The sequence below is a fragment of the Pseudophryne corroboree genome, chromosome 1 (genome assembly GCF_028390025.1).
Source record: "Pseudophryne corroboree isolate aPseCor3 chromosome 1, aPseCor3.hap2, whole genome shotgun sequence".
Lineage (NCBI taxonomy): Eukaryota > Metazoa > Chordata > Amphibia > Anura > Myobatrachidae > Pseudophryne > Pseudophryne corroboree.
Window position 1 is genome coordinate 496,876,669 of NC_086444.1, and position 27,629 is coordinate 496,904,297.

A 27,629-nucleotide genomic window follows, 5' to 3' on the forward strand; every position below is an offset into this window, starting at 1 on the left:
GATAATCAAAGTACCCCTCCTACAACAAGGAAAGGGGTATTATTCCACACTATATTGTGGTACTGAAGCCAGACGGCTCGGTGAGACCTATTCTAAATGGGAAATCTTTGAACACTTACATACAAAGGTTCAAATCAAGATGGAGTCACTCAGAGCAGTGATAGCGAACCAGGAAGAAGGGGACTATATGGTGTCCCTGGACATCAAGGATGCTTACCTCCATGTCCCAAATTGCCCTTCTCACCAAGGGTACCTCAGGTTCGTGGTACGGAACTGTCACTATCAGTTTCAGACGCTGCCGTTTGGATTGTCCACGGCACCCCGGGTCTTTACCAAAGTAATGGCCGAAATGATGATTCTTCTTCAAAGAAAAGGCGTCTTAATTATCCCTTACTTGGACGATCTCCTGATAAGGGCAAGGTCCAGAGAACAGTTGGAAGTCGGAGTAGCACTATCTCAAGTAGTTCTACGACAGCACGGGTGGATTCTAAATATCCAAAATCGCAGCCGTTTCCGACGACACGTCTGCTGTTCCTAGGGATGGTTCTGGACACAGTCCAGAAAAAGGTGTTTCTCCCGGAGGAGAAAGCCAGGGAGTTATCCGAGCTAGTCAGGAACCTCCTAAAACCAGGAAAAGTGTCAGTGCATCATTGCACAAGAGTCCTGGGAAAAATGGTGGCTTATTACGAAGCGATTCCATTCGGCAGATTCCACGCAAGAACTTTTCAGTGGGATCTGCTGGACAAATGGTCCGGATCGCATTTTCAGATGCATCAGCGGATAACCCTATCTCCAAGGACAAGGGTGTCTCTCCTGTGGTGGTTACAGAGTGCTCATCTTCTAGAGGGCCGCAGATTCGGCATTCAGGATTGGATGCTGGTGACCACGGAGGCCAGCCTGAGAGGCTGGGGAGCAGTCACACAGGGAAAGAATTTCCAGGGAGTGTGATCAAGTCTGGAGATTTTTCTCCACATAAATATACTGGAGCTAAGGGCAATTTACAATGCTCTAAGCTTAGCAAGACCTCTGCTTCAAGGTCAGCCGGTATTGATCCAGTGGGACAACATCACGGCAGTCGCCCACGTAAACAGACAGGGCGGCACAAGAAGCAGGAGGGCAATGGCAGAAACTGCAAGGATTTTTCGCTGGGCGGAAAATCATGTGATAGCACTGTCAGCAGTGTTCATTCCGGGAGTGGACAACTGGGAAGCAGACTTCCTCAGCAGGCACAACCTCCACCCGGGAGAGTGGGGACTTCATCGGGAAGTCTTCCACATGATTGTGAACCGTTGGAAAAGACCAAAGGTGGACATGATGGCGTCCCGCCTGAACAAAAAACTGGACAAGTATTGCGCCAGGTCAAAAGACCCTCAGGCAATAGCTGTGGACGTTCTGGTAACACCGTGGGTGTACCAGTCGGTGTATGTCTTCCCTCCTCTGCTTCTCATACCCAAGGTATTGAGAATTATAAGACGTAGAGGAGTAAGAACAATACTCGTGGCTCCGGATTGGCCAAGAAGGACTTGGTACCCGGAACTTCAAGAGATGCTCACAGAGGACTCATGGCCTCTGCCGCTAAGAAGGGACTTGCTTCAGCAAGTACCATGTCTGTTCCAAGACTTACCGCGGCTGCGTTTGACGGCATGGCGGTTGAACGCCGGATCCTAAGGGAAAAAGGCATTCCGGAAGAGGTCATTCCTACCCTGGTCAAAGCCAGGAAGGAGGTGACCGCACAACATTATCACCACATGTGGCGAAAATATGTTGCGTGGTGTGAGGCCAGGAAGGCCCCATGAAGAAATTTCAACTCGGTCGTTTCCTGCATTTCCTGCAAACAGGAGTGTCTATGGGCCTCAAATTGGGGTCCATTAAGGTTCAAATTTCGGCCCTGTCGATTTTCTTCCAGAAAGAATTGGCTTCAGTTCCTGAAGTCCAGAAGTTTGTCAAGGGAGTACTGCATATACAACCCCCCTTTTGTGCCTCCAGTGGCACTGTGGGATCTCAACGTAGTTCTGGGATTCCTAAAATCACATTGGTTTAAACCGCTCAAATCTGTGGATTTGAAATATCTCACAGGGAAAGTGACCATGCTGTTGGCCCTGGCCTCGGCCAGGCGAGTGTCAGAATTGGCGGCGTTTGTCTCAAAAAAGCCCATATCTGATTGTCCATTCGGACAGGGCAGAGCTGCGGACTCATCCCCAGTTTCTCCCTAAGGTGGTGTCAGTGTTTCACCCGAACCAGCTTATTGTGGTACCTGCGGCTACTAGGGACTTGGAGGACTCCAAGTTGCTAGATGTTGTCAGGGCCCTGAAAATATAGTTTCCAGGACGGCTGGAGTCAGGAAAACTGACTTGCTGTTATCCTGTATGCACCCAACAAACTGGGTGCTCTTGCTTCTAAGCAGACGATTGCTAGTTGGATGTGTAGTACAATTCAGCTTGCACATTCTGTGGCAGGCCTGCCACAGCCAAAATATGTAAATGCCCATTCCACAAGGAAGGTGGGCTCATCTTGGGCGGCTGCCCGAGGGGTCTCGGCTTTACAACTTTGCCGAGCTGATACTTGGTCAGGGGCACACCCTGACTGAGGAGGACCTGGAGTTCTCTCATTCGGTGCTGCAGAGTCATCCGCACTCTCCCGCCCGTTTCGGAGCTTTGGTATAATCCCCATGGTCCTGACGGAGTCCCCAGCATCCACTTAGGACGTCAGAGAAAATAAGAATTTACTTACCGATAATTCTATTTCTCGTAGTCCGTAGTGGATGCTGGGCGCCCATCCCAAGTGCGGATTGTCTGCAATACTTGTACATAGTTATTGTTACAAAAATCGGGTTATTATTGTTGTGAGCCATCTTTTCAGATGCTCCGCTGTTATCATGCTGTTAACTGGGTTCAGATCACAGGTTGTACAGTGTGATTGGTGTGGCTGGTATGAGTCTTACCCGGGATTCAAAATCCTTCCTTATTGTGTACGCTCGTCCGGGCACAGTATCCTAACTGAGGCTTGGAGGAGGGTCATAGGGGGAGGAGCCAGTGCACACCACCTGATCCTAAAGCTTTTACTTTTGTGCCCTGTCTCCTGCGGAGCCGCTAATCCCCATGGTCCTGACGGAGTCCCCAGCATCCACTACGGACTACGAGAAATAGAATTATCGGTAAGTAAATTCTTATTTTTACACATTACGGCAGACGGCGTCCCCCTTTTTACACATTACGGCAGACGGCGTCCCCCTTCTTACACATTACAGCAGACGGCATCCCCCTTCTTACACCTTACGGCAGACGGCGTCCCCCTTCTTACACCTTACAGCAGACAGCGTCCCCCTTTTTACACATTAAGGAAGACAGCGTCCCCCTTTTTACACATTACGGAATACAGCGTCCCCCTTTTTACACATTACGGCAGACAGCGTCCCCTTTTTACACATTACGACAGACAGCGTCCCCCTTTTTACACATTACAGCAGACAGCGTCCCCCTTTTTACACATTACAGAAGACAGCATCCCCCTTTTTACACATTACAGCAGACAGCGTCCCCTTTTTACACATTACGGCAAACAGCGTACCCTTTTTACACATTACGGCAGACAGTCCCCCTTTTTTACACATTACGGCAGACAGCGTCTCCTTTTTACACATTACGGCAGACGGCGTCCCTCTTCTTACACCTTACGGCAGACGGCGTACCCCTTCTTACACATTACAGCAGACAGCGTCCCCTTTTTACACATTACGGCAGACGGCGTCCCCCTTCTTACACATTACGGCAGACGGCATCCCCCTTCTTACACATTACAGCAGACCGTCCCCTTTTTACACATTACGGCAAACAGCGTACCCTTTTTACACATTACGGCAGACAGTCCCCCTTTTTTACACATTACGGCAGACAGCGTCCCCTTTTTACACATTACGGCAGACGGCGTCCCTCTTCTTACACCTTACGGCAGACGGCGTACCCCTTCTTACACATTACAGCAGACAGCGTCCCCTTTTTACACATTACGGCAGACGGCGTACCCCTTCTTACACATTACGGCAGACGGCGTCCCCCTTCTTACACATTACAGCAGACCGTCCCCTTTTTACACATTACGGCAGACGGCGTCCCTCTTCTTACACCTTACGGCAGACGGCGTACCCCTTCTTACACATTACAGCAGACAGCGTCCCCTTTTTACACATTACAGCAGACAGCGTCCCCCTTCTTACACATTACGGCAGACGGCGTCCCCCTTCTTACACATTACAGCAGACCGTCCCCTTTTTACACATTACGGCAGCCAGTCCCCCTTTTTACACATTACGGCAGATAGCGTTGATAGAGAGAGAGAGACAGACAGACACTTACCATCTCTCCCCACTGTCCTCTGTGACACTGGCTGGTGCTGGTGTGCTGTGCTGGGGCGGGCTGCGGCTGGGCAATGGAGCTGAGCGGCGCCTGCGGCTGGGGCATGTTGACGGGTCCTCCCCGCTCTGAAGCGCCATACAGTGGAGCTGAGGTGGCATGCTGTGCTGGGGCCGGCTGCGGCTGGGCAATGGAGCTGTACGGAGCTCTGATGCTCCGTACAGTGTTAAACAGGGCCGTGACTGTGCGCTCCCCAGGGCTCTGCGCTGTGTGCAAGGCCTCTCTCACACACACCTAGTTAAGGCCCTGATGCTCCGATATCCCTGCGTTAGACTATTCCAGCCCTGATGCCATTTGTGACCCGTATGTCTCTCAGACTTTGAGACCTATAGACTGTCTCTCACACAGACCTAAGCATATCACACTTGTGGACACAATGGCCCTCATTCCGAGTTGTTCGCTCGCTAGCTGCTTTTAGCAGCATTGCACACGCTAGGCCGCCGCCCTCTGGGAGTGTATCTTAGTTTAGCAGAATAGCGAACGAAAGATTAGCAAAACTGCTACTAAATAATTCTTTGCAGTTTCTGAGTAGCTCCAGACCTACTCCTAGATTGCGATCACCTCGGTCTGTTTAGTTCCTGGTTTGACGTCACAAACACGCCCTGCGTTCGGCCAGCCACTCCCCCTTTTCTCCAGACACTCCCGCGTTTTTCCCTGACACGCCTGTGGTTTTTGCAAACGCCGGGAAAACGCCGCCCAGAAACGCCCCTTTCCTGTCAATCATTTACCAATCAGCAGTGCGACTGAAAAGCGCCGCTGAAGCCACAGCAAAACTGCTAAGTTTTTAGTAAAATAACTAAGCGCATGCACTCTGCGTACCATGCCAGCGACTTTATCTCCATCCAAGGCTTAGTAAATAGATCCCTTAGTAACAAATCGCAGCATAGCGAAAATCAGCAACGAGCGAACAACTCGGAATGACCCCCAATATACTGTATGCCGTACACCAGTGACGTGCGGTGAGGTGAGGCAGAGCCTTTCCTATCATACTAACATATAACCCAGAGTTTTGACTGCTAAAACTATACGAAAAATAGAAAAAATATATTGGAAATATCTTCTTTGTATTATTCGAATCATTTTTATAGTCAAAACTCTGGAATAAAAAGTCAAAACTTACCAAATTTACAGGAGTTTATACTGCTGCACCTGTGTATAATGCCCAGATGTACCCATTGGCTCATATACTGCGTGTAAATCTGGCTCTGGTACTAGCCAGTGCTTCCTAAGCCATTTACCTCACCGCACATCCCTGCTGTACACCACAGTAAAATGTGAGGATGCTGCATACTTTTTGTTAATAAAGGGAATCAGTACTCTCACAAATTGTTCTATTTATACATTTCTTAATTTAGAAACAATGGCCCTCATTCCGAGTTGATCGCTCGCAAGGCGAATTTAGCAGAGTTGCTCACGCTAAGCCTACGCCTACTGGGAGTGTATCTTAGCTTCTTAAAATTGCGACCGATGTATTCGCAATATTGCGATTACAAACTACTTAGCAGTTTCAGAGTAGCTTCAGACTTACTCGGCATCTGCGATCAGTTCAGTGCTTGTCGTTCCTGGTTTGACGTCATAAACACACCCAGCGTTCGCCCAGACACTCCCCCGTTTCTCCAGCCACTCCTGCGTTTTTTCCGGTAACGGTAGCGTTTTTATCCACACGCCCCTAAAACGCCGTGTTTCCGCCCAGTAACACCCATTTCCTGTCAATCACACTACGTTCGCCGGAGCGAAGAAAAAGCCGTGAGTAAAAATACTATCTTCATTGTAAAATTACTTGGCGCAGTCGCAGTGCGAATATTGCGCATGCGTACTAAGCGGAATTTCACTGCGATGCGATGAAAATTACCGAGCGAACGACTCGGAATGAGGGCCCATGTACAAAAGCAAAAAGGAAATAAGTCTGTGTTCAGCCTCAATGAATGGTCTAAATAAAGAAGACCAGCTGCGTGCCAATATAAATGTATTATATTATGAATAAAAAGAAAACTGGCCTCTTGGCCTTACCAGCACAAGTCTGATATATATACCACAATAGAAATGAGGCATTGCTTTATAGTGTTGCCTCAGGATTTTATGGTTCCTGGAGACCTCAGTATGACGTATCTCTATTGTGAATCTTCTAGCGCAATAGGACACCGATACTACCATACTGAGGGGTCTATTTACTACCGGCCAATCAGCTCCTGTCATTTTTCAAACCCAGCCTGTGTCATGTCAGTTAGGAGCAAATTGGCTGGTACTTTACCTCCGCTGACTTTATCTCCATCTAAGGCTTAGTAAATAGACACCTTAGGGGGGCATTTACTAAGCAGTGATAGGAGCGGAGAAGTGAGCCAGTGGAGAAGTTGCTCCATCAGCCAATCAGCAGCTCTGTATAAGTTTATAGTATGCAAATTATAGATGTTACTTCAGTGCTGATTGGTTGCCATGGGCAACTTCTCCACCTTCTCTCTTCTCCACTCTTATCACTGCTTAGTAAATGTTCCCCTTAGTCTCTTGGACATTCATTTTATATGGTTTCAGTGATTTCATAATAAATCATATGTAACTTTTTTGTTTTTTTGTTTATTGTACGTTTAATTCAATATAGAGTACCAAAATTTATATTCCTTATTGTATTTTTAGAACCTCCAAATTCATTGGATCTAAATGGCTCCCATGCCAGAAAAATTAAGCTCACAGCGCCTAACATTAACCTGTCTCTGGACCACAGTGAAGGTTCCATCTTGTCTGATGACAACCTTGACACCCCAGATGAGCTTGACATTAATGTAGATGATCTTGATACTCCAGATGAAGCCGATTCCTTTGATTACACTGGAAATGGTAAGCCCATAGCCTGACTGCATTACTACTATAACCTCGAATAGCTCTTCTGTTCTTACCAATGATCCACAAAAAGGTGTATTATTGATCACGTTTTATGTTAGTGGAGTACCTCTTGTGTACATACAGTGGGAAATTCCCTTGGTCTGTCATCGTTGTCAATGGTTTGTTAGTACGTTGCCAAACATTGCCTACATGAAATGAGGACACAATGGAAGAAATTACCATGAAGTCTGGCGCTTATGAAACGAGAAGCTTTAACCTTCAGCTGTTGACTAAAGGGATAGTTAGTCCCTCAGATACAATAGACAAATAGATACAAAACAGCGCTAATAACTGGATATGGTAAAAAACTGTATCAGCATTTATTTATACATATGTATATATATTTATATATATATAGATACACTGTTTAAAAAAATTAAGGGAACACTAAAATAATACATCCTAGATCTGAATGAATGAAATATTCTTATTAAATACTTTGTTCTTTACATAGTTGAATGTGCTGACAACAAAATCACACAAAAATTATCAATGGAAATCAAATTTATTAACCCATGGAGGTCTGGATTTGGAGTCACCCTCAAAATGAAAGTGGAAAAACACACTACAGGCTGATCCAACTTTGATGTAATGTCCTTAAAACAAGTCAAAATGAGGCTCAGTAGTGTGTGTGGCCTCCACGTGCCTGTATGACCTCCCTACAATGCCTTGGCATGATCCTGATGAGGTGGCGGATGGTCTCCTGAGGGATCTCCTCCCAGACCTGGACTAAAGCATCCGCCAACTCCTGGACAGTCTGTGGTGCAACTTAGCGTTGGTGGATGGAGCGAGACATGATGTCCCAGATGTGCTCAATTGGATTCAGGTCTGGGGAACGGGCGGGCCAGTCCATAGCATCAATGCCTTTGTCTTGCAGGAACTGCTGACACACTCCAGCCACATGAGGTCTAGCATTGTCTTGCATTAGGAGGAACCCAGGGCCAACCGCACCAGCATATGGTCTCACAATGGGTCTGAGGATCTCATCTCGGTACCTATTGGCAGTCAGGCTACCTCTGGCGAGCACATGGAGGGCTGCACGGCCCCCCAAAGAAATGCCACCCCACACCATTACTGACCCAATGCCAAACCGGTCATGCTGGAGGATGTTGCAGGCAGCAGAACATTCTCCTTGGCGTCTCCAGACTCTGTCACGTCTGTCACATGTGCTCAGTGAGAACCTGCTTTCATCTGTGAAGAGCACAGGGTGCCAGTGGCGAATTTGCCAATCTTGGTGTTCTCTGGCAAATGCCAAATGTCCTGCACGGTGTTGGGCTGTAAGCACAACCCCCACCTGTGGACGTCGGGCCCTCATACCATCCTCATGGAGTCTGTTTCTGATCGTTTGAGTAGACACATGCACATTTGTGGCTTGCTGGAGGTCATTTTGCAGGGCTCTGGCAGTGCTCCTCCTGTTCCTCCTTGCACAAAGGCAGAGGTAGCGGTCCTGCTGCTGGGTTGTTGCTCTCCTACGGCCTCCTCCACGTCTCCTGATGTACTGGCCTGTCTCCTGGTAGTGCCTCCATGCTCTTGACACTACGCTGACAGACACAGGAAACCTTCTTGCCACAGCTCGCATTAATGTGCCATCCTGGATGAGCTGCACTACCTGAGCCACTTGTGTGGGTTGTAGGGAGGTCATACAGGCACGTGGAGGCCACACACACTACTGAGCCTTATTTTGACTTGTTTTAAGGACATTACATCAAAGTTGGATCAGCCTGTAGTGTGTTTTTCCGCTTTCATTTTGAGGGTGACTCCAAATCCAGATCTCCATGGGTTAATAAATTTGATTTCCATTGATAATTTTTGTGTGATTTTGTTGTCAGCACATTCAACTATGTAAAGAACAAAGTATTTAATAAGAATATTTCATTCATTCAGCTCTAGGATGTGTTATTTTAGTGTTCCCTTTATTTTTTTGAGCAGTGTATATATATATATATATATATATATATTAAATTTCATGAAAAGTTGCAACATCACAAAGAGAAGAAGGCTAGGGCAAGCACAGCATGATAAACAAGGATATTACCACTTGCAGGAGACTGGAAGTTAAGTAATATCCATGGAGATTAGCCAGAATCCTGGGGATGCACACACCAATTATTCAAATTATTGTCCACTGGAATTCGCAAGAGACCTTTAAAAGCTTGATTATGGACCTGATGATAGTCCTATTAGAAGCTCCGGTCTTTGGCAGACTGTGAATTGCAGTAGGTTCCCCTTTTGGTATTTGTGAACCTCTAGGCGTGACTCCAGGTAGATGTAAATTTTAGATGATGTCCAGCTCCTGTACCACCAGTTGTTAGCGCTGTTTTGTATCTATTTGCCTATGAAATTAAGACGACTCCCCCCAAATTCCAGGAGTCTGTGAGGGTGTGTGTAAGAGTGAATACCGGGTGTGTGTCGGGATTCCATCTGTCGGTAAAATGTCGACCGTTGGCATCTTGAACACCAGGATCTCGACAGCCGGTATATTGACTTTATCCCTACTACAGAACCTAGCATTCCCTGGATGCTGGTTGCCCATACACGATACAAGGCACTGGCTATTGCATACAGGCTGATTATGCTGGAGTTAAAAATTGAGACCAGTACCAGAAAAATAATTAGAGGGATATGTACTAAACCTAATCATCTCTTAGCTGTCATTTTTAAAACACTGCCTGTAACATGGCAGTTAGGAGCTGATTGTCTGGTACTGTATCTCTCTCCACTTTATCACTCTCCAAGGCTTAGTACATCTCCTCTTTAGGGAGATACAGATTTACCTGAATGACAACGAAACCTGAATATTGTAGATTGTATGCTGAACAGGTGAACTGGAATCAGGGTCTCTGGTAGCAGAAACAGGACTCTATACTGGAACAGCCTCAGACCAACACAGGAATATCATAGGAAACTCCCAGGAACATTGGTGACCAATTGGATGGCACTCATGTAGACCATAAGTCCCCCCTTGGGCAGTGGGTCCCTGGATACATGAGCTAGACAGTGGTCCCTGGACACATGAGTGATTGGACACCTGAGCTGTTCAGCAGTCACTGGACACCCCCCAGACTATAGCCTGCACCCAAGAACTCAGGACTGGAGCCTGCAGCCGTGAACGCAGGACTGGAGCCTAACAAGGCCCCAGGAAAGCGTGGTGAGCGCAGCGAGCCCGCAGGGGTCTTCCTAGTGCTCGCTCCGCTGCCGCTACTCAAAACTAGAACTAGCCACAACAAACTCAGATCTGGAACTAACCACAGGAAACTCAGTACAGTACACAGCTGCATCTCAGTACACTGTACACAGCACCCACACTGGCAAAAACAGCCTCAAAACGGTTTTCTCTCCATTTTAAGCACCAGATTACCTCAGCCAGTATAAAAAAGCGGGAAGACTGCGCGCCATTGAGGGGGCGGGGCCTTCACTATGAGCAGATCCAGCAGCTCACCAATGCCATTTTGCCTCTGCAGTGAACACAGAAGCTGACTGACAGGGACGCGCAGCTCCTCCGGAGTGACTCCAGTTTACCTCAGTGGTACCAGGGGGTCAGATTATTAGCGTACTAAATCCCCTATCAGGGTACTTAGTCTGCGAAACAAAGGGTGGAATTCAAGGGGTGTAGCAAAAGGTTAGAATTTCTATATACATAAAACTTTTAATGAACCTAATTAAAATTGTTTTTAAACAATAATCTAAACATTAAGGAGTGACTCCAAGAAGAGGTTTTCTTCTTTGTCCCTGTGGCCTCTCTCCCCGGGACAAAAACCCTTTGTACTTAGTCTGCGACCCAGCTAAGCTTTACATTAGCAATAAGGGCGCGGTGGGGGCTGGCTCCAAATAACTCTGTGTCTCCCTGAAGGGCTCTTTGTGGGTTAATTCTGCTTAAACTTTTCGTGTGTGTGTGTGTGTGTGTGTGTGTGTGTGTGTGTGTGTGTGTGTGTGTGCTGTCACATTTACATTATGTCAGGCAAAGAGTGTGTTTCTTGTACAGTGGAGTGTTCCTCTTCACCAGGGGGCTCACTACTGGGTACTCAGGGCAGTGCACCTTCCCAGAATAGTGGGACTGAGCCGGAGTGAGTTAATTCCCTTAAAGGAATGATCCCCAGTATTTCTACTAAATTGTCCCCCAATGAGAAAGAGACGCAACACTAAAGACAGACTGTGGATGAGTTTATGAATAAAGACTCAGTCCCCAAACCAGCGTCTCAATTCCCTCCCATTTGTCCTTAAAAACGATCTCTGGCCCATATTCTGCAGTCTGACTCTGACGCTGACAGGTCAGACATGGAGGAGGGTGAGGTGGATTTGTAGGGGGGGATGCAACTCTGTCACAGGGAATAGAGGCTCTTATAGAGGCCATCAGAGATGTTCTGCAAATTCCTGATAAGGTGTCAGAGTGTGAGGAATCTTAATTTAACGTAAAAAAGAAGTCCTCAGTCTCTTTTCCTGTGTCAAAGGAATTGAATACCCTGTTTGGAGAACCGTGGGTTAATCCTGATAAGAAATTTCAAATCCCTAAAAGGTTGCTCTCATCTTTTCCTTTTCCTCTGGAGGATAGGAAAAAATGGGAAAATCCACTGATAGTGGACGCATCAGTCTCTAGGCTGTCACGAAAAATGGTATTGCCTGTTCCTGGTGCAGCCTCCCTAAAAGACACGGCTGATCGTAAAATTGAGACTACACTCAAATCATTGTACACAGCTACTGGGGTGGCCCAGAGACCCACTATTGCATGTGCATGGATCACAAAAGCCATTGCTAAATGGTCAGGTAACCTAATTGAGGGGTTAGATTCCTTGTCTAGGGGGGATGTTGTTTTACTCCTGCAGCATATACAGGACTCTGCGAACTTTATGGTGGAAGCCATAAAAGAGATAGGCTTGCTTAATGCATGCACCACTGCTATGGCAGTGTCAGCACACGGGCTTGTGGCTATGCGAGTGGACTGCTGACGCGGACACCAGGAAAGGCGTGGAAGGCCTACCATTCACAGGAGAGGCCTTGTTTGGAGATGAACTAGACAAATGGATCTCCAAAGCTACTGCGGGTAAGTCAACATATCTTCCTTCCGCAGCTCCCCCAGTCAGGAAGGCTTATTCAGCTTCAAATTTGCAGTCCTTTCAGATGGCCAAGTTTAAGGGCAAATCCAGAGGTGCTTCTATGGCCTCCAGAGGCACAAGAGGTAAACCTCACAAACCAGCAACTGCATGTGCTCAGGAACAGAGCTCAGGTTCTGCTTCCTCAAAGCCTTCAGCATGACCGTGGACCGCGATGCCTGGAAGGCTGTCAGGTGGGAGCCCGACTACAATTCTTCAGTCAAATCTGGTTAAGTTTGTGCCGGGATCCCTGGGTCATAGATCTTTGGGCCGCAGACTGGAGTTCCAAGAGCTCCCACCTCACAGATTTTTCAGATCAGGCTTACCAGTTTCACAAGAGGCAAGTATAACTTTACAGCATGCAATCCAAAAACTGGTACAGACTCAAGTCATTGTTCCAGTTCCACCTCAACTGCAAAACAAGGGATATTATTACAACTTGTTTGTAGTACCGAAACCAGACGGTTCGGTAAGACCGATTTTGAACCTCAAGTCGTTGAACCCATACTTACAAGTGTTCAAATTGAAGATGGAGTCTCTGAGAGCAGTGATCTCAGGTCTGGAGGATTAGGAATTCCTAGTGTCTCTGGATATCAAGGATGTGTACCTTCACATTCCGATCTGGCCGCCTCATCCAGCTTATCTATGGTTTGCACTGCAGGACTGTCACTGCCAGTTCCAGGCCCTGCCATTTGGTCTCTCCACGTCACCGAGGGTGTTCACCAAGGTGATGGCAGAGATGATGTTTCTACTCCACAAACAGGGAGTGAATATAATTCTGTACCTGGACGATCTTCTGATAAAGGAGCCGTGGTTCGGTGGTGGTTCGGGATGTCCTGAAGCCAACCCGGATATTGGAGCATCTATGCATTCGCCTTCTGGGGGAAATGGTGGCCGCTTATGAGGCGCTTCAATACGGAAGGTTTCACGCAAGACCCTTCCAGCTCGATATGTTGGACAAATGGTCCGGATCGCATCTTCACATGCACCAGAGGATCCGTCTGTCACCAAAAGCCGGGATCTGGCTACAGACTTCTCACCTCTAGAGGTTCCAATACTGGTCAAGCAAGAGGCTCCTACCAGATCTGGAGGGTAACCCGCACCGAGATAAATAAATTATATATGAATCATAAAGTTGGGATGCCTTTCATCATGTCTAGTTTAATCCTATTTTAGGGATTCACACACACACACATATATATATATATATATATATATATATATATATATATGAAAAGAAAATTTGAAGGCTTACAGAGGTGCTACCAACTGGTTTAAATGAGGATATAGAGTCAAATCCCCATAGAGAGGGGAAAGGAAAAAGAAACCAGGTAAGTTTTAGGTGCACTCATCCAACTGATACATTTTAATATAATTATTATTGTAAAGCATATATATCCACAGCAACAATGTCAAATAAAGGCTTAAATGCTCAATAATCTAAATCGATGTATAAATTTCTTTTAGATATTATATTTATATGGGACTCAATTGTCCTTTATTAAGAATGGAGCGAAATATTAAAATTCATAGAGAGAGAAGAAAAAAATTTGTGAAGTAAGAGAAATTAAACAATATGTGAATAAAGATTTAAAAACAAAGCTATTGTGTTCTTCCCTTAGTCTGTTTTCTTGTATTTATTTCAATTGTGCATTCACATACATGTATTCATGCAGCACTGTATCAGTGCTATGTTCATATGAGACCTGCAATTTTTGTAATAGCTGGAGCCTATGTACTGTGACAGAGAAAAATATATGCTGTCTTCCTTTTGAGTCACAAACTGTTACTTCAAATTGTAACTATGTTTCAAAAATATGCAACAATAAGTCACCACTCCTTCCCTTAAGGCTGTAAATATAATAAACTTGATTCTGATATTATAGCTAAGTAGTGAGACAATGTTGCTAAGTATGTGACTCAGGCCTGGAATCAAAGACTGTCATACAAAGTAAAAATACTTGTATAATATAGTATGAATAGCCTAGGTATTAGAGAGAACTAGTGGGGATATGCTTTGATAAAAAGTCTCACTGTACTGTGTTCAAAACTGTCTGTTTTATATATCTCAGCAATCTCTGATACCAACTACTGCTATTAATACTGCATGAAGTAGTTTACATATATAGGTTGGTATTGCATATACGTATTAGCAGCAATTGTCACTTGTGCTGCACAATATTAAATTGTGTTCATACAGGACATATTGATAGCACATTCACTGCTAACCGTATTTAACTAAGTTGCAGTTTGTGTCAGTACCGGAGGATCGTGCCCATTTATAAATTAATAGCAGTGTGTATATAATTACACTGAATTTCCGCTACACACAGAAACAGTATTACATATGAGACATTTTAAAGAAGGATCAGTTCATTTTATCCCATATCTGGCACAGACCCCACATTGTCTCTTTTATTTAATATTACTGAGATCCAGCCTGCAGCATAAGAATAAAGCCTCAATAGATATAATAAACGCTCAGAGAATTCCTCTGAAACATAAGTATATTTGGCTCCTTATCACATTCTATAGGTCTCAAATGTATGTTATATGCCATTTGCACATTTAGATATTATTAATACGGGAACACATAGCTACAGCCTATGCGCATTTCACTCCTATTGAGCTTCCTCAAAGCACTATAGTTAAATACGGTTAGCAGTGAATGTGCTATCAATATGTCCTGTATGAACACAATTTAATATTGTGCAGCACAAGTGACAATTGCTGCTAATACGTATATGCAATACCAACCTATATATGTAAACTACTTCATGCAGTATTAATAGCAGTAGTTGGTATCAGAGATTGCTGAGATATATAAAACAGACAGTTTTGAACACAGTACAGTGAGACTTTTTATCAAAGCATATCCCCACTAGTTCTCTCTAATACCTAGGCTATTCATACTATATTATACAAGTATTTTTACTTTGTATGACAGTCTTTGATTCCAGGCCTGAGTCACATACTTAGCAACATTGTCTCACTACTTAGCTATAACATCAGAATCAAGTTTATTATATTTACAGCCTTAAGGGAAGGAGTGGTGACTTATTGTTGCATATTTTTGAAACATAGTTACAATTTGAACTCAAAAGGAAGACAGCATATATTTTTCTCTGTCACAATACATAGGCTCCAGCTATTACAAAAATTGCAGGTCTCATATGAACATAGCACTGATACAGTGCTGCATGAATACATGTATGTGAATGCACAATTGAAATAAATACAAAAAAACAGACTAAGGGAAGAACACAATAGCTTTGTTTTTAAATCTTTATTCACACATTGTTTCATTTCTCTTACTTCACAATTTTTTTCTTCTCTCTCTATGAATTTTAATATTTCGCTCCATTCTTAATAAAGGACAATTGAGTCCCATATAAATATAATATATAAAAGAAACTTATACATCGATTTAGATTATTGAGCATTTAAGCCTTTATTTGACATTGTTGCTGTGGATATATATGCTTTACAATAATAATTATATTAAAATGTATCAGTTGGATGAGTGCACCTAAAACTTACCTGGTTTCTTTTTCCTTTCCCCTCTCTATGGGGATTTGACTCTATAGACTTCTCACCTCATCGATGGTCGGAGGTTTGGAATTCAGAACTGAAAAAGAACGCTGTGGCGTTGTCAGCGGTCTTCATTCCGGGAGTAGACAACTGGGAAGCAGACTTCCTCAGCAGACACGACCTGCACACAGGGGAGTGGAGCCTTCACCTGGAAGTGTTCAGGTGCTTGACAAGAAGCTCAATCGATTTGTTCCAGGTCGAGAGACCCACAGACAGTGGCGGTAGACGCTCTGATTACATCATGGGTCTATCAGATTGTGTACGTGTTTCCTCCACTTCCTCTGATCCCAAGGATTCTAAAAAGGGAAAAGGTTCAAGCAATACTCCTTGCTCCGGACTGGCCAAGAAGGGCCTGGTATGTGGACCTTCTGATTATGCTCCTTGAAGATCCGTGTCCTCTACCTCTTCGCGAGGATCTTCTGCAACAGAGCCCATTCGTCTATCAAGACTTTACCGCGGCTACGTTTGACAGCATGGAAGTTGAATGGCTAATTCTAGCCAGAAGAGGGATCCCTGACAAGGTTATCCCAACTATGATCCAAGCCAGGAAAGAAGTAACGTCTAAACAATACCACCGTATATGGAAAAAATACTTCTCTTGGTGTGAGTGCAGAAATTTTTCTGCGGTGGAATTTCATCTGGGACATTTCCTGCTTTTTCTGCAGGCAGGTGTGGATGTGGGCCTACATCTGGGCTTCATAAAAGTCCAGATTTCGGCCTTGTCCATTTTCTTTCAAAAACAATTGGCTTCTCTCCCTGAGGTCCAGATGTTCTTGAAAGGTGTTCTGTACATCCAGCCTCCCTTTGTGCCTCCCACAGCACCTTCGGATCTCAACTTGGTGCTGCAGTTCCTCCAATTGGACTGGTTTGAACTATTACAGGAGATGGACGTAAAATATCTTACGTGGAAGACCGTCACATTGTTGGCCTTGGCTTCAGCAAGACGTGTTTCGGAACTGGGGGCTTTGTCTCACAAAAGCCCCTATTTAATTTTCCATGAGGACCGAGCTGAACTCAGAACTCGTCAGTAATTTCTTCCTAAAATGGTGTCTGCGTTTCACATCAACCAACCTATTGTGGTTCCGGTTTGTAAATGCTGATTTACTTACAGGACTAAAAGCAATACCTTAATACACTCAATACACTTAAATTCGAGTCGCTGCGGCGGCTGTATGTAATCCTTAACCTACGTACTTTTTACACAGCGTACAAAGGTCCGTACCGTGTACGCACTTTGCATACACACGCCGCGACGGACGTACAAAGTACACGCAGTGCATACACACCAACACACTGAGAGCACAATGCAGCTACACGTGTGTCTGAAATACACTTTAAACCTTAGCAGGAAGGAGACACGACACCAATTGTATTTAAGATGTTGGGATCCGACCCACCAACATATAATTGCTGAAAGGGGGTTACAACAGATATACAATCACAATAACAGAAAAGAGGCTACAATCAATGGTACATACGTTTGGTTTCGCCAGCGCCACACAGTCCGGTGCTCAGTCAATCTAGCAAGATGACCTTCACAGAGAGATGAATGACCGGCTAGGCAGCTTGGCTTTTATACAGTTGGTCAAAACACAATACAATAGAAACTGCAACCTCTTCATCTATAGGACAAAGGGATGGTCATTTACAGTACAGGAGGGGTCATAGGTTGGTTTGAATAGGTGGGCGATGTCTGGTCCAGGTGTGCTTGCAGTTGGTCTCCACTGGGTTCCCGCCGAATATCAGAGTACAGTAAACACAGTATAATATTAATATCCTGTTCCTGCACATAATTATGCGCAGGAGCGTGCTATCTTCTGCAAACTGCTACCGGAATGTTGCCCTTAAAATACCCTACAGTTGGATACCAAACACCACCTCATAACCTAATGCTGTCCCCTCATATCCTTTAAAGGTGAATCCCTTTGTTGTTGTACCTTTTTAAACAAGTATAACTTGCTGGTGTGGTGCGTGTGGACTATGTGTACATTGTGCACTATGTGGATTAAATATTAGATATGTCTTTGTGGCTTTTCCATGCGAATACAAATGCTACCGTAATTACTCATACCACGCGCTAATACGCAGGACCGCGTGAGCAATCATACGCAACTTGCGAATATGCGCACGCACGGCAGAACAAGTACGCGCACGGAGGCCATCTGTGTGGAGTTTGTACGTGATGCGTATACTGTAATATTTTTCGACTTCGACAGGTTGTCACCGACACCTCTGCTACTTCAAAGTCTTTGGATGTTGTGAGGGCTTTGAAGGTGTATGTAAAGCGAATGGCTCGTTATCGGACTCGCTGTTTGTTCTTTATGATCCCAATAAAATTGGGTATCCTGCTTCAAAACAGTCCATTGTACGCTGGATTAGGCTCACTATCCAACATGCTTATTCCACGGCAGGTTTGCCAGTTCTAAAATCTGTACAGGCCCACTCTACTAGGTCAGTGGGTTCTTCCTGGGCGGCTGCCCGGGGTGTCTCGGCTTTACAACTCTGCCGAGCAGCTACTTGGTCTGGTTCAAACACGTTTGCTAAGTTCTACAAGTTTGATACTTTGTCCTCTGAGGACCTTCAGTTTGGTCAATCAGTTCTGCAGGAACCTCAGCACTCTCCCACCCGGTTTGGGAGCTTTGGTACATCCCCATGGTACTAAATGGAACCCCAGTATCTTCTAGAACGTAAGCGAAAATAGGATTATAATTACGGTAAATCCTTTTCTCGTAGTCTGTAGAGGATACTGGGTGCCCGCCCCGGTGCTTCGTTTTTCCTGCACGCTTACTTGGTTCAGCTGTTGCTGTTCCTGTATAAAGTTGGGTTAGCATAGCTTTCCTCTTGTTGTGTGTGCTGGTTCGGAATCTCACCACTATCCTTTTATATTCCTTCTCTCAAAATATGTCCATCTCCTCGGGCACAGCTTCCTAGACTGAGTCTGGTAGGAGGGGCATAGATGGAGGAGCCAGCCCACACTATCAAATTCTTAAAGTGCCCATGGCTTCTAGTAGACCCGTCTATACCCCATGGTACTAAATGGAACCCCAGTATCCTCTACGGACTACGAGAAAAGGATTTACCGTAATTAAAATCCTATTTTATCAATTAACCAAATGCAAAGTGAATGAACAGAAGAGAAAACTAAATCAAATCAATATTTGGTGTGACCACCCTTTGCCTTCAAAATAGCATAACAGCATCAACTGTTCTAGGTACACTTGCACACAGTTTTCGAAGGAACTCGGCAAGGTGGTTGTTCCAAATGTATTTATTGCCTCCCCTCTTCATTCTTTGCCTCTCTGTGTCCCCCCTTCATTATTTGCCTCTTTGTGCCCCCCTTCTTATGTTATGCCTGTCTATATTTGTTATTGTTAAGATTGTTTAAATGATGTATTATAATTCCCTCTGTGTTTTGCATCTTCTTTGTGAGACAGAGAAATAACTTGCTAATCAAACGCACTATTATTATTAATATTTATGTATACTCGATAGGGCATTACAAAATGGGACAAATGAGAAAGTAAAACAAGACTAGGCATTAGCAGACAGAAAAGTGGAAAGTGGGCACTGCGTGTAGGTTATACCGTGCAGCATGCCAAGGAATGCTGAGTTTGGAAACAAAAGAGTATTTCAATATTTGTCTAGTAGACGCACTGAGAACAGAAGTTACATCAGATGGACTGCTAATTTGACTAGTCCTCTGTTTCTGTGTGGCGCACAATTGCTCCTTTGTCTTCTATTATTTGACCTTTTCCTCTGGATCATTAGAGCACACTACATTTAATAAGCACAGCTAGGAGAGCTTTGTTACTGCTACTTGCCCAGACATGGTATGATCATGATTACTCTGACAAAGTCTACGTGAGCTTTGTTTTGTTTGTTGCCAATCACTTGTGTCAACAGTTTTAATATGATTGTGGATGACTTACATATATCACAATTTAAACCCTTTTAATTATATTTACATTAATAGATTGTTGGTGGTTTTCTGGGCAGACAGGAATCAACCACAGCTCATGATGGGATTAAGTTACACAAAGAATTAAGGGTAAACAAAGTCTTAGTTATGGAAGTAATTCAAGTACATGCAGGTATTGATGCAATACAGATATGGACGCAATGGTTAACAACTGATCAAATAGCAACATAACTCAGCGTTGGCCCAACCTTACAACTTATAGATATAACATACTGAAACAGAACTGTCACCGCTCCCATCTCAAAGGAAATGTGTTGTGCTGCCAGTGTATTCACGTGTTCTTTCACATTTGTATCCATAGTGTGACATCATTAGATATCCTTCTTACTGAATGAATGCCTGAGAGGAGTGACGCATTAGACGCTTGTGGGGCAATATGTAATAGCCTGTGAGGTGCAGACTCTTCTGCAATTTCTGCAAGTCTGTCTGTGTTTTTAAAGCGGCAATCATTTATGAGGTAAATCCAGGTCGGTTTTGCCTTGTAAATGATTGCCACTTTAAAAAATACGGGCAGACTTGCAGAAATTCCTGCACCGCCTGCACCTCGCAGGCTGTTACATATTTCCCATGGTTGGAGAGAGCAGCGCTGCTGTTTACTTGAAAGCAGCAGCGATCAGGCCGTCTTTTCGTATGGGCTCAGTGGGCTCTTGCCCAAGGGCCCCAGGAGTATGAGGGCCCTAGGCTGATAGCTGAGGGTCCCCTCTTTCCAGTGGTACCAGACTTTTTAAAATCGGCCCCATCCAAGCCTGTTAATTGCTCTTCCCAAACAGATACCTCGGGTTCTGTCTGACTTAGAGTATTTCTGAAGGTATAAGCCGTAAGCTGTGACTCTCCCCAATAGGTGGACACTGGCAGCTTGTTTCTACTATGCCCAGAACCAGAGATATCAGCCTTCAAGCAGCTGGTCCCTGCTCCAGCTCCACACGCCTGGTATGCAGTTTTAGATTTTCGTTGTTGAATTGCTCTGGCTCCTGAACTCTGATCCCCAAGTCTCCAGGACCTTCTGAAAGATGGGACTCTCTAGTTTTTTTATCCCATTCAAAGCTTAGAAATATATTTTCTGGAAGTTGACATATCTGCAGTCAAGCAAGCTGACTTCCCACCGGAAAATTATAAATATTTAGCCCACTCCACTATCCACCCCTCCCCTATATATTAAACACCCCTACAATCTTGGTGGTCATGTACCAGGGCTTTTTCATTCAGCCTAATGCCCCCTTCTACAATTTAGCCCCATCTGTGTAGTAAAGGAGTAATTAGCAGAAATCACTGCTCTAGGTCCTACATGCTGAGCGGAAGATAGAACACCCCCTACCGCCTGTGGGACATCAAAGCTGCCACTGATACCCATCCTACAGCGGTAGGGGTGGGGGGTGCTAAGGGGCCCAGTGCATTGCTGTGCCCAGGGGCCTACACTGCTGTTAAGACGGCCCTGGCAGCGATGATAATATATGGTAGTGCAGCAGGAGGGCTGCAACTGAGGATGCCGCATCAGATCACCTGCGACACAATCGTCCAGCTGCATGTCTCATGGACTCATGCTAGCCGGCCACCCCGCCTCTGAGCAAGAGGCCAGGAAATCTCCATCTTTCAATAGAGATCCTGGCCTCAGCACTACCCAAAAACGGGGGTGATGTGACTCCGTTTTGGGAAATGGAGCCCATTGCCGCCCCCTTCCCACCCCAAACCACTGCAGACTTTCGATCTCTTGATATCTGCAGCCGTAGTGCGTAGTACGGGTCCGGCACATGTGCAAAGTACAAAACATCGGTGTCACGATCCGGGTATCTGGACGCCATTACTTACCCTTCAGATGCCTCCTAAGGCTGGCTCAGCGTTCCAGGACCGGATCCCGCTGTTCCTGAGTTTCCACATGCAGAATGTCAGAGTGGTGATTTCATCAGCCGCGGCCTCCGCTGTGCCCGCGTGGTTAAATGTGCGCTTGTCAGTCTGGCGTCTCCTGTCTCCTGTGGCCGGCGTCGCCATTACTGTTTCAATTCTCACATGGATTACAAACCAAACTTCCCTCCAAGTGTCTGCATGGGCGCAGCCATCTTGGATTTTGTCATCTGAGCATTTCCACCAATCTGCTGTCTGTATTGTTGATTTGCATAATTGCCTAGCCAACCCCTTCCTTGCTGCAGGTATAAGTAAGCTGTGCCTGAGCAAGGAAGGCGTCAGTGCTTTGGTTGTCTAACCTAGTTCCAGTTTGTCTCTCTCCTGTGGTTGTCTTCCAGGTTCCAGCTCCTGTCTCCAGACTTCTGCTATAGAGACCCGCACCAGCATTCCATCTGCGGTGTAGCCTGACTCTCCGATCCATTCTGGACTCACCTGTTTCCAGCTACAACAATCACCTGCTTCCAGCCCAGCTTCCAGCAGTGTACAGCTTCTCTTAAAGGGCCGGTGTCCTTTCTGCAGTTTACCACTCTCCACCGGTATTATTATTTCACCGCTCTCAAACAATCACCTGCTTCCAGCCCAGCTTCCAGCAGTGTATAGCTTCTCTTAAAGGGCCGGTGTCCTTTTCTGCAGTTTATCACTCTCCACCGGTATTATTATTTCACCGCTCTCAAACTCCAAACTTCATTATTATTTCATCGCTCTCAAGTTCGTTTATTATTTAACTGGTTCCAGCCAGTATCCACTCCGTACCAACAACAGTCTGGTTCCAGCCAGTATCCACAGCAGCCGTTTTACCTTCAGCAGCCCAGCCTTTCCTGGAACATCAGCTGGTACGATCCTGGGTTCTCTCCATTGCTACAGTCAGGCCTGGTAAGGACTTTCCAACTAGAAGATTATAAGAACTGTCTCACTCTACCAGTGCCTGTGGCCCTTGCCACCCTGTAGTACCCAGGAATTGTATTTATCCTCTGTTGACTTTTATGTTTCCTTTACTGCTGCTGTGTTACGGAGTTTGTCATAATAAACATCATTGACTTTTATCCTGGTTGTCGTGGTCACGCCTTCGGGCAGTTATTCTACATGTTACTTACATGTCTAGGGGTCTGATACAACCTCCCAGGTTCCGTTACATCTCAGCCCCTACAACTGAGGCTGCCTCCCGTCAGCTCAGGCCCTCAGTTGTGACAGTAAGCACTGACCTAATGAATCCAGCCGGAGACCAGGATCAAGCGGCCAGGCCAATGCAAGAACTGGCAGCCCGACTTGAACATCAGGAGGCTGCACAGGGCCACATCATCCGCTGTCTCCAGGATCTCTCTACACGGCTGGATGGGATTCAAACGACCCTCCGTGGACCTGGCACGTCCGGTGCGTCCACTACAGTGACACCAGCTGTAACCCCACCCACCTTACCCATTTCCAGTCCACATCTTCATCTTCCAACGCCAGCAAAATTTGATGGATCTCCAAGGTTCTGCAGGGGATTTCTCAATCAATGTGAAATCCACTTTGAGCTTCTACCTGGCAATTTCTTCAGTGACCGTACCAAAATTGCCTATATCATCTCCCTTCTCAGTGGCTCAGCCCTTGACTGGGCATCACCTTTATGGGAGAAGTCTGATCCCCTGCTATCCTCCTATACTGACTTTGTAGCTACATTCAGGCGCATCTTCGACGAGCCAGGCCGGATAACATCTGCTTCATCTGAGATTCTCCGTTTACGCCAGGGAACACGTACTGTGGGACAGTATCTTATACAGTTTAAAATCCTGGCATCCGAACTGGCATGGAACGACGAGGCCCTGTATGCTGCATTCTGGCATGGCTTATCAGAACGCATCAAGGATGAGTTAGCTACCAGAGACTTGCCCTCTAAGTTGGATGAGCTAATTTCTCTTTGCACGAAGGTTGATCTATGTTTCAGAGAGAGAGCAACTGAGCGAGGAAGATCATCTACTCCTAAATCTTCTGCTCCTCCTCCTCGTCAACCATCTCCATCCAAGGATGAGCCTATGCAAATTAGTCGTTCTCGTCTATCTCCCGCTGAGCGCCGAAGACGTCTCTCTGAGTCTCTCTGTCTCTACTGTGCAGCTCCGTCGCACACTATCAATGCCTGTCCCAAACGTCCGGGAAACTCCAGATCCTAGCTCGCCAAGGAGAGGGCCGGCTAGGAGTAATGATCTCCTCTCCATCTCCTCATGACTGTAACCTCCCAGTGTCGCTCCAAATTGCTCAACGTTACAGGAACGTCATTGCCCTCCTTGATTCCGGAGCAGCTGGGAATTTCATAACCGAAGCTTATGTTAAACGGTGGTCCCTACCCACCGAGAGACTGTCCTCGTCCATCTCTTTGACTGCCGTGGATGGCAGCAAGATTTTTGACGCAGTCATTTCCTTAAGGACTCTTCCAGTTCGTCTGAGAGTGGGAGTTCTTCATTCTGAGTATATTTCTTTTTTAGTGATTCCAAGAGCCACACATCCAGTGGTTTTAGGCCTTCCATGGCTCCGTCTCCACAACCCATCAATTGACTGGACGACTACGCAAATACTGGCATGGGGTCCCTCCTGTGCTGAGACTTGTTTAGCCAAAGTTCTTCCTGTTTGTTCTTCCTTCCCCAGGTCATCTGATGTTCCGCCTCCTCCATATCAAGACTTCACGGACGTGTTCAGTAAAGCCTCTGCTGATATCCTTCCTCCTCATAGAGAATGGGACTGCCCAATCGACCTCATTCCAGGGAAGGTTCCACCGCGAGGCCGAACTTATCCGTTGTCTCTGCCTGAGACACACTCCATGGAAGAGTACATCAAAGAGAACCTGGCGAAGGGTTTCATCCGACCATCTTCTTCTCCAGCCGGCGCAGGCTTCTTCTTCGTTAAGAAGAAAGACGGTGGTCTGCGTCCGTGCATCGACTACAGAGGTCTGAACGACATTACCGTCAAGAACCGATACCCTTTACCCCTGATTACCGAGCTCTTTGATAGAGTTAGTGGTGCAACTATTTTCACAAAGCTGGACTTGAGGGGTGCCTACAATCTCATCCGAATCCGTGAGGGTGACGAGTGGAAGACCGCCTTTAACACCCGTGACGGACATTATGAGTACCTCGTCATGCCCTTCGGATTGAGCAATGCTCCAGCAGTCTTCCAGCACTTCGTGAATGAGATTTTCAGGGACATCTTGTACCGCCATGTCGTGGTTTATCTAGACGACATCCTCATCTTTGCTAATAATCTCGAAGATCATCGTTTCTGGGTAAAAGAGGTTCTTTCCCGTCTCCGTGTCAATCACCTCTATTGTAAATTGGAGAAGTGTGTGTTTGAAGTTAAAACCATTCCGTTTCTAGTTTACATTGTGTCCGGTTCCGGACTAGAGATGGATCCTGAGAAACTCCAAGCAATCCAGAATTGGCCTATACCCTTAAGCCTCAAAGGGGTCCAGAGGTTCTTAGGGTTCGCCAATTATTATAGAAAATTTATACGAGACTTTTCCACCATTGTGGCGCCTATCACTGCATTAACCAAGAAAGGTGCTAATCCGTCCAAGTGGTCCGAGGAAGCTACACAGGCCTTTCACCTTCTGAAGCAACGGTTCATCTCTGCACCAGTTCTGAAACAGCCCGACACCGACTCTCCTTTTATCTTAGAGGTAGATGCCTCCTCCGTTGGAGTAGGAGCAGTGTTATCCCAGAGGGCCAAAGATGGACATCTACATCCTTGCAGTTTCTTCTCCCGGAAGTTCTCCCCAGCTGAGCGCAACTATGCCATTGGCGATCAGGAGTTGCTAGCCATCAAGCTCGCTCTGGAGGAGTGGAGATACCTGTTGGAGGGAGCTTCCCACTCAATCACCATTCTTACCGACCACAAAAATCTTTTATATCTCAAAGGCGCACAATGTCTGAATCCTCGTCAGGCCAGATGGGCACTTTTCTTCTCTAGGTTTGACTTTAAACTCCAGTTCTGTCCGGGTTCTCAGAATCGTAAGGCCGATGCCCTTTCCCGCTCATGGGAGCAAGAAAATGAGTCCGAGTCTGCAGACAAGCATCCTATTATTAATCCGTTGGCATTCTCCACGGTAGGGATGGACTCTACGCCTCCACCAGGGAAAAGTTTTGTTAAGCCAGTTCTAAGGAAGAAGCTCATGCATTGGGCCCATGCTTCCCGTTTTGCTGGACATACAGGCATTCAGAAAACCCTTGAATTTATTTCTAGGTCCTACTGGTGGCCAACTCTGAAGAAGGACGTTATGGAATTTATTGCCTCCTGCCCAAAGTGTGCCCAACACAAAGTCTCCCGCCAGTCGCCTGCGGGGCAACTGGTTCCATTATCTGTTCCCCGTCGACCTTGGACCCATTTGTCGATGGACTTTGTTTCCGATCTACCTATCTGCAACAAGTTTAATACCATCTGGGTGGTAGTTGACCGGTTCACCAAGATGGCACATTTCATCCCTCTCACCGGTCTTCCGTCAGCTTCCAAGTTGGCTCAAGTGTTTATACAAGAGATCTTCCGACTTCACGGTCTTCCTGAAGAGATCATTTCGGATCGTGGAGTACAATTTGTAGCCAAATTTTGGCGAAGTTTGTGTCAAGCCCTCCAAGTCAAGTTAAAGTTTTCCACGGCTTACCATCCTCAGACCAATGGTCAAACCGAGAGGGTGAATCAGGACTTGGAGGCCTTCCTCCGTATATATGTGTCTTCCTCTCAAGATGACTGGGTTCAACTCCTTCCTTGGGCCGAGTTCAGCCACAACAATCAATACCATTCCTCATCTTCTTCTACACCATTCTTCATTAATTATGGATTCCACCCTAAAGTCCCAGAATTCCAACCGCTTCCCGCAACTTCTGTTCCAGCAGTGGATGTCACCTTGCGTCAGTTTTCAAATAACTGGAGGAACGTCCGCGCAGCCCTGCTTAAAGCCTCATTCAGGTATAAGAAGTTTGCCGATAGAAAGCGTAGAACGGTTCCTGCTCTCAAGGTGGGTGATCGTGTGTGGCTGTCCACGAAGAATTTGAGGTTGAGAGTTCCCAGCATGAAATTTGCACCTCGCTACATCGGACCCTTCAAGATTGAACAAGTCATCAATCCTGTTGCCTACAGGTTACAGTTACCATCCTTCTTGAAAATACCCAGGACATTTCATGTTTCTTTGTTGAAACCGCTGATCCTGAATCGGTTTCATTCCGCACTTCCTCCAGCTCCCAAAGTTCAGACTCAACGGGGAGTCGAGTATGAGGTGGCCAAGATTTTGGACTCACGTTTCCGGTACGGTCAGTTACAATACCTCATTGACTGGAGGGGCTATGGTCCTGAAGAACGCTCTTGGACCAATGCCTCAGACGTCCATGCTCCTGCCTTGGTCCGAAATTTCCACGCAAAGTTTCCTTTAAAGCCTAAGAAGTGTCCTGGGGCCACTCCTAAAGGGGGGGGTGCTGTCACGATCCGGGTATCTGGACGCCATTACTTACCCTTCAGATGCCTCCTAAGGCTGGCTCAGCGTTCCAGGACCGGATCCCGCTGTTCCTGAGTTTCCACATGCAGAATGTCAGAGTGGTGATTTCATCAGCCGCGGCCTCCGCTGTGCCCGCGTGGTTAAATGTGCGCTTGTCAGTCTGGCGTCTCCTGTCTCCTGTGGCCGGCGTCGCCATTACTGTTTCAATTCTCACATGGATTACAAACCAAACTTCCCTCCAAGTGTCTGCATGGGCGCAGCCATCTTGGATTTTGTCATCTGAGCATTTCCACCAATCTGCTGTCTGTATTGTTGATTTGCATAATTGCCTA

General features: G+C 46.0%; 1 protein-coding gene across 12 annotated transcripts in view; it reads left to right on the forward strand.

Moving 5' to 3' along the window:
* Positions 1-27,629, forward strand: part of PRUNE2 (prune homolog 2 with BCH domain) — a 553,043-nt gene that overhangs the window by 435,881 nt on the left and 89,533 nt on the right. For all 12 annotated transcript variants that reach the window (XR_010171909.1, XR_010171914.1, XM_063913844.1 and 9 more), the window contains one exon: positions 7,041-7,241. Coding sequence is in view for 10 of the 12 variants with exons in the window: in XM_063913844.1 (XP_063769914.1) it covers positions 7,041-7,241 (201 nt within the window). In the remaining 2 variants the exon portion in view is untranslated. The remainder of the gene's footprint in view (positions 1-7,040; positions 7,242-27,629) is intronic.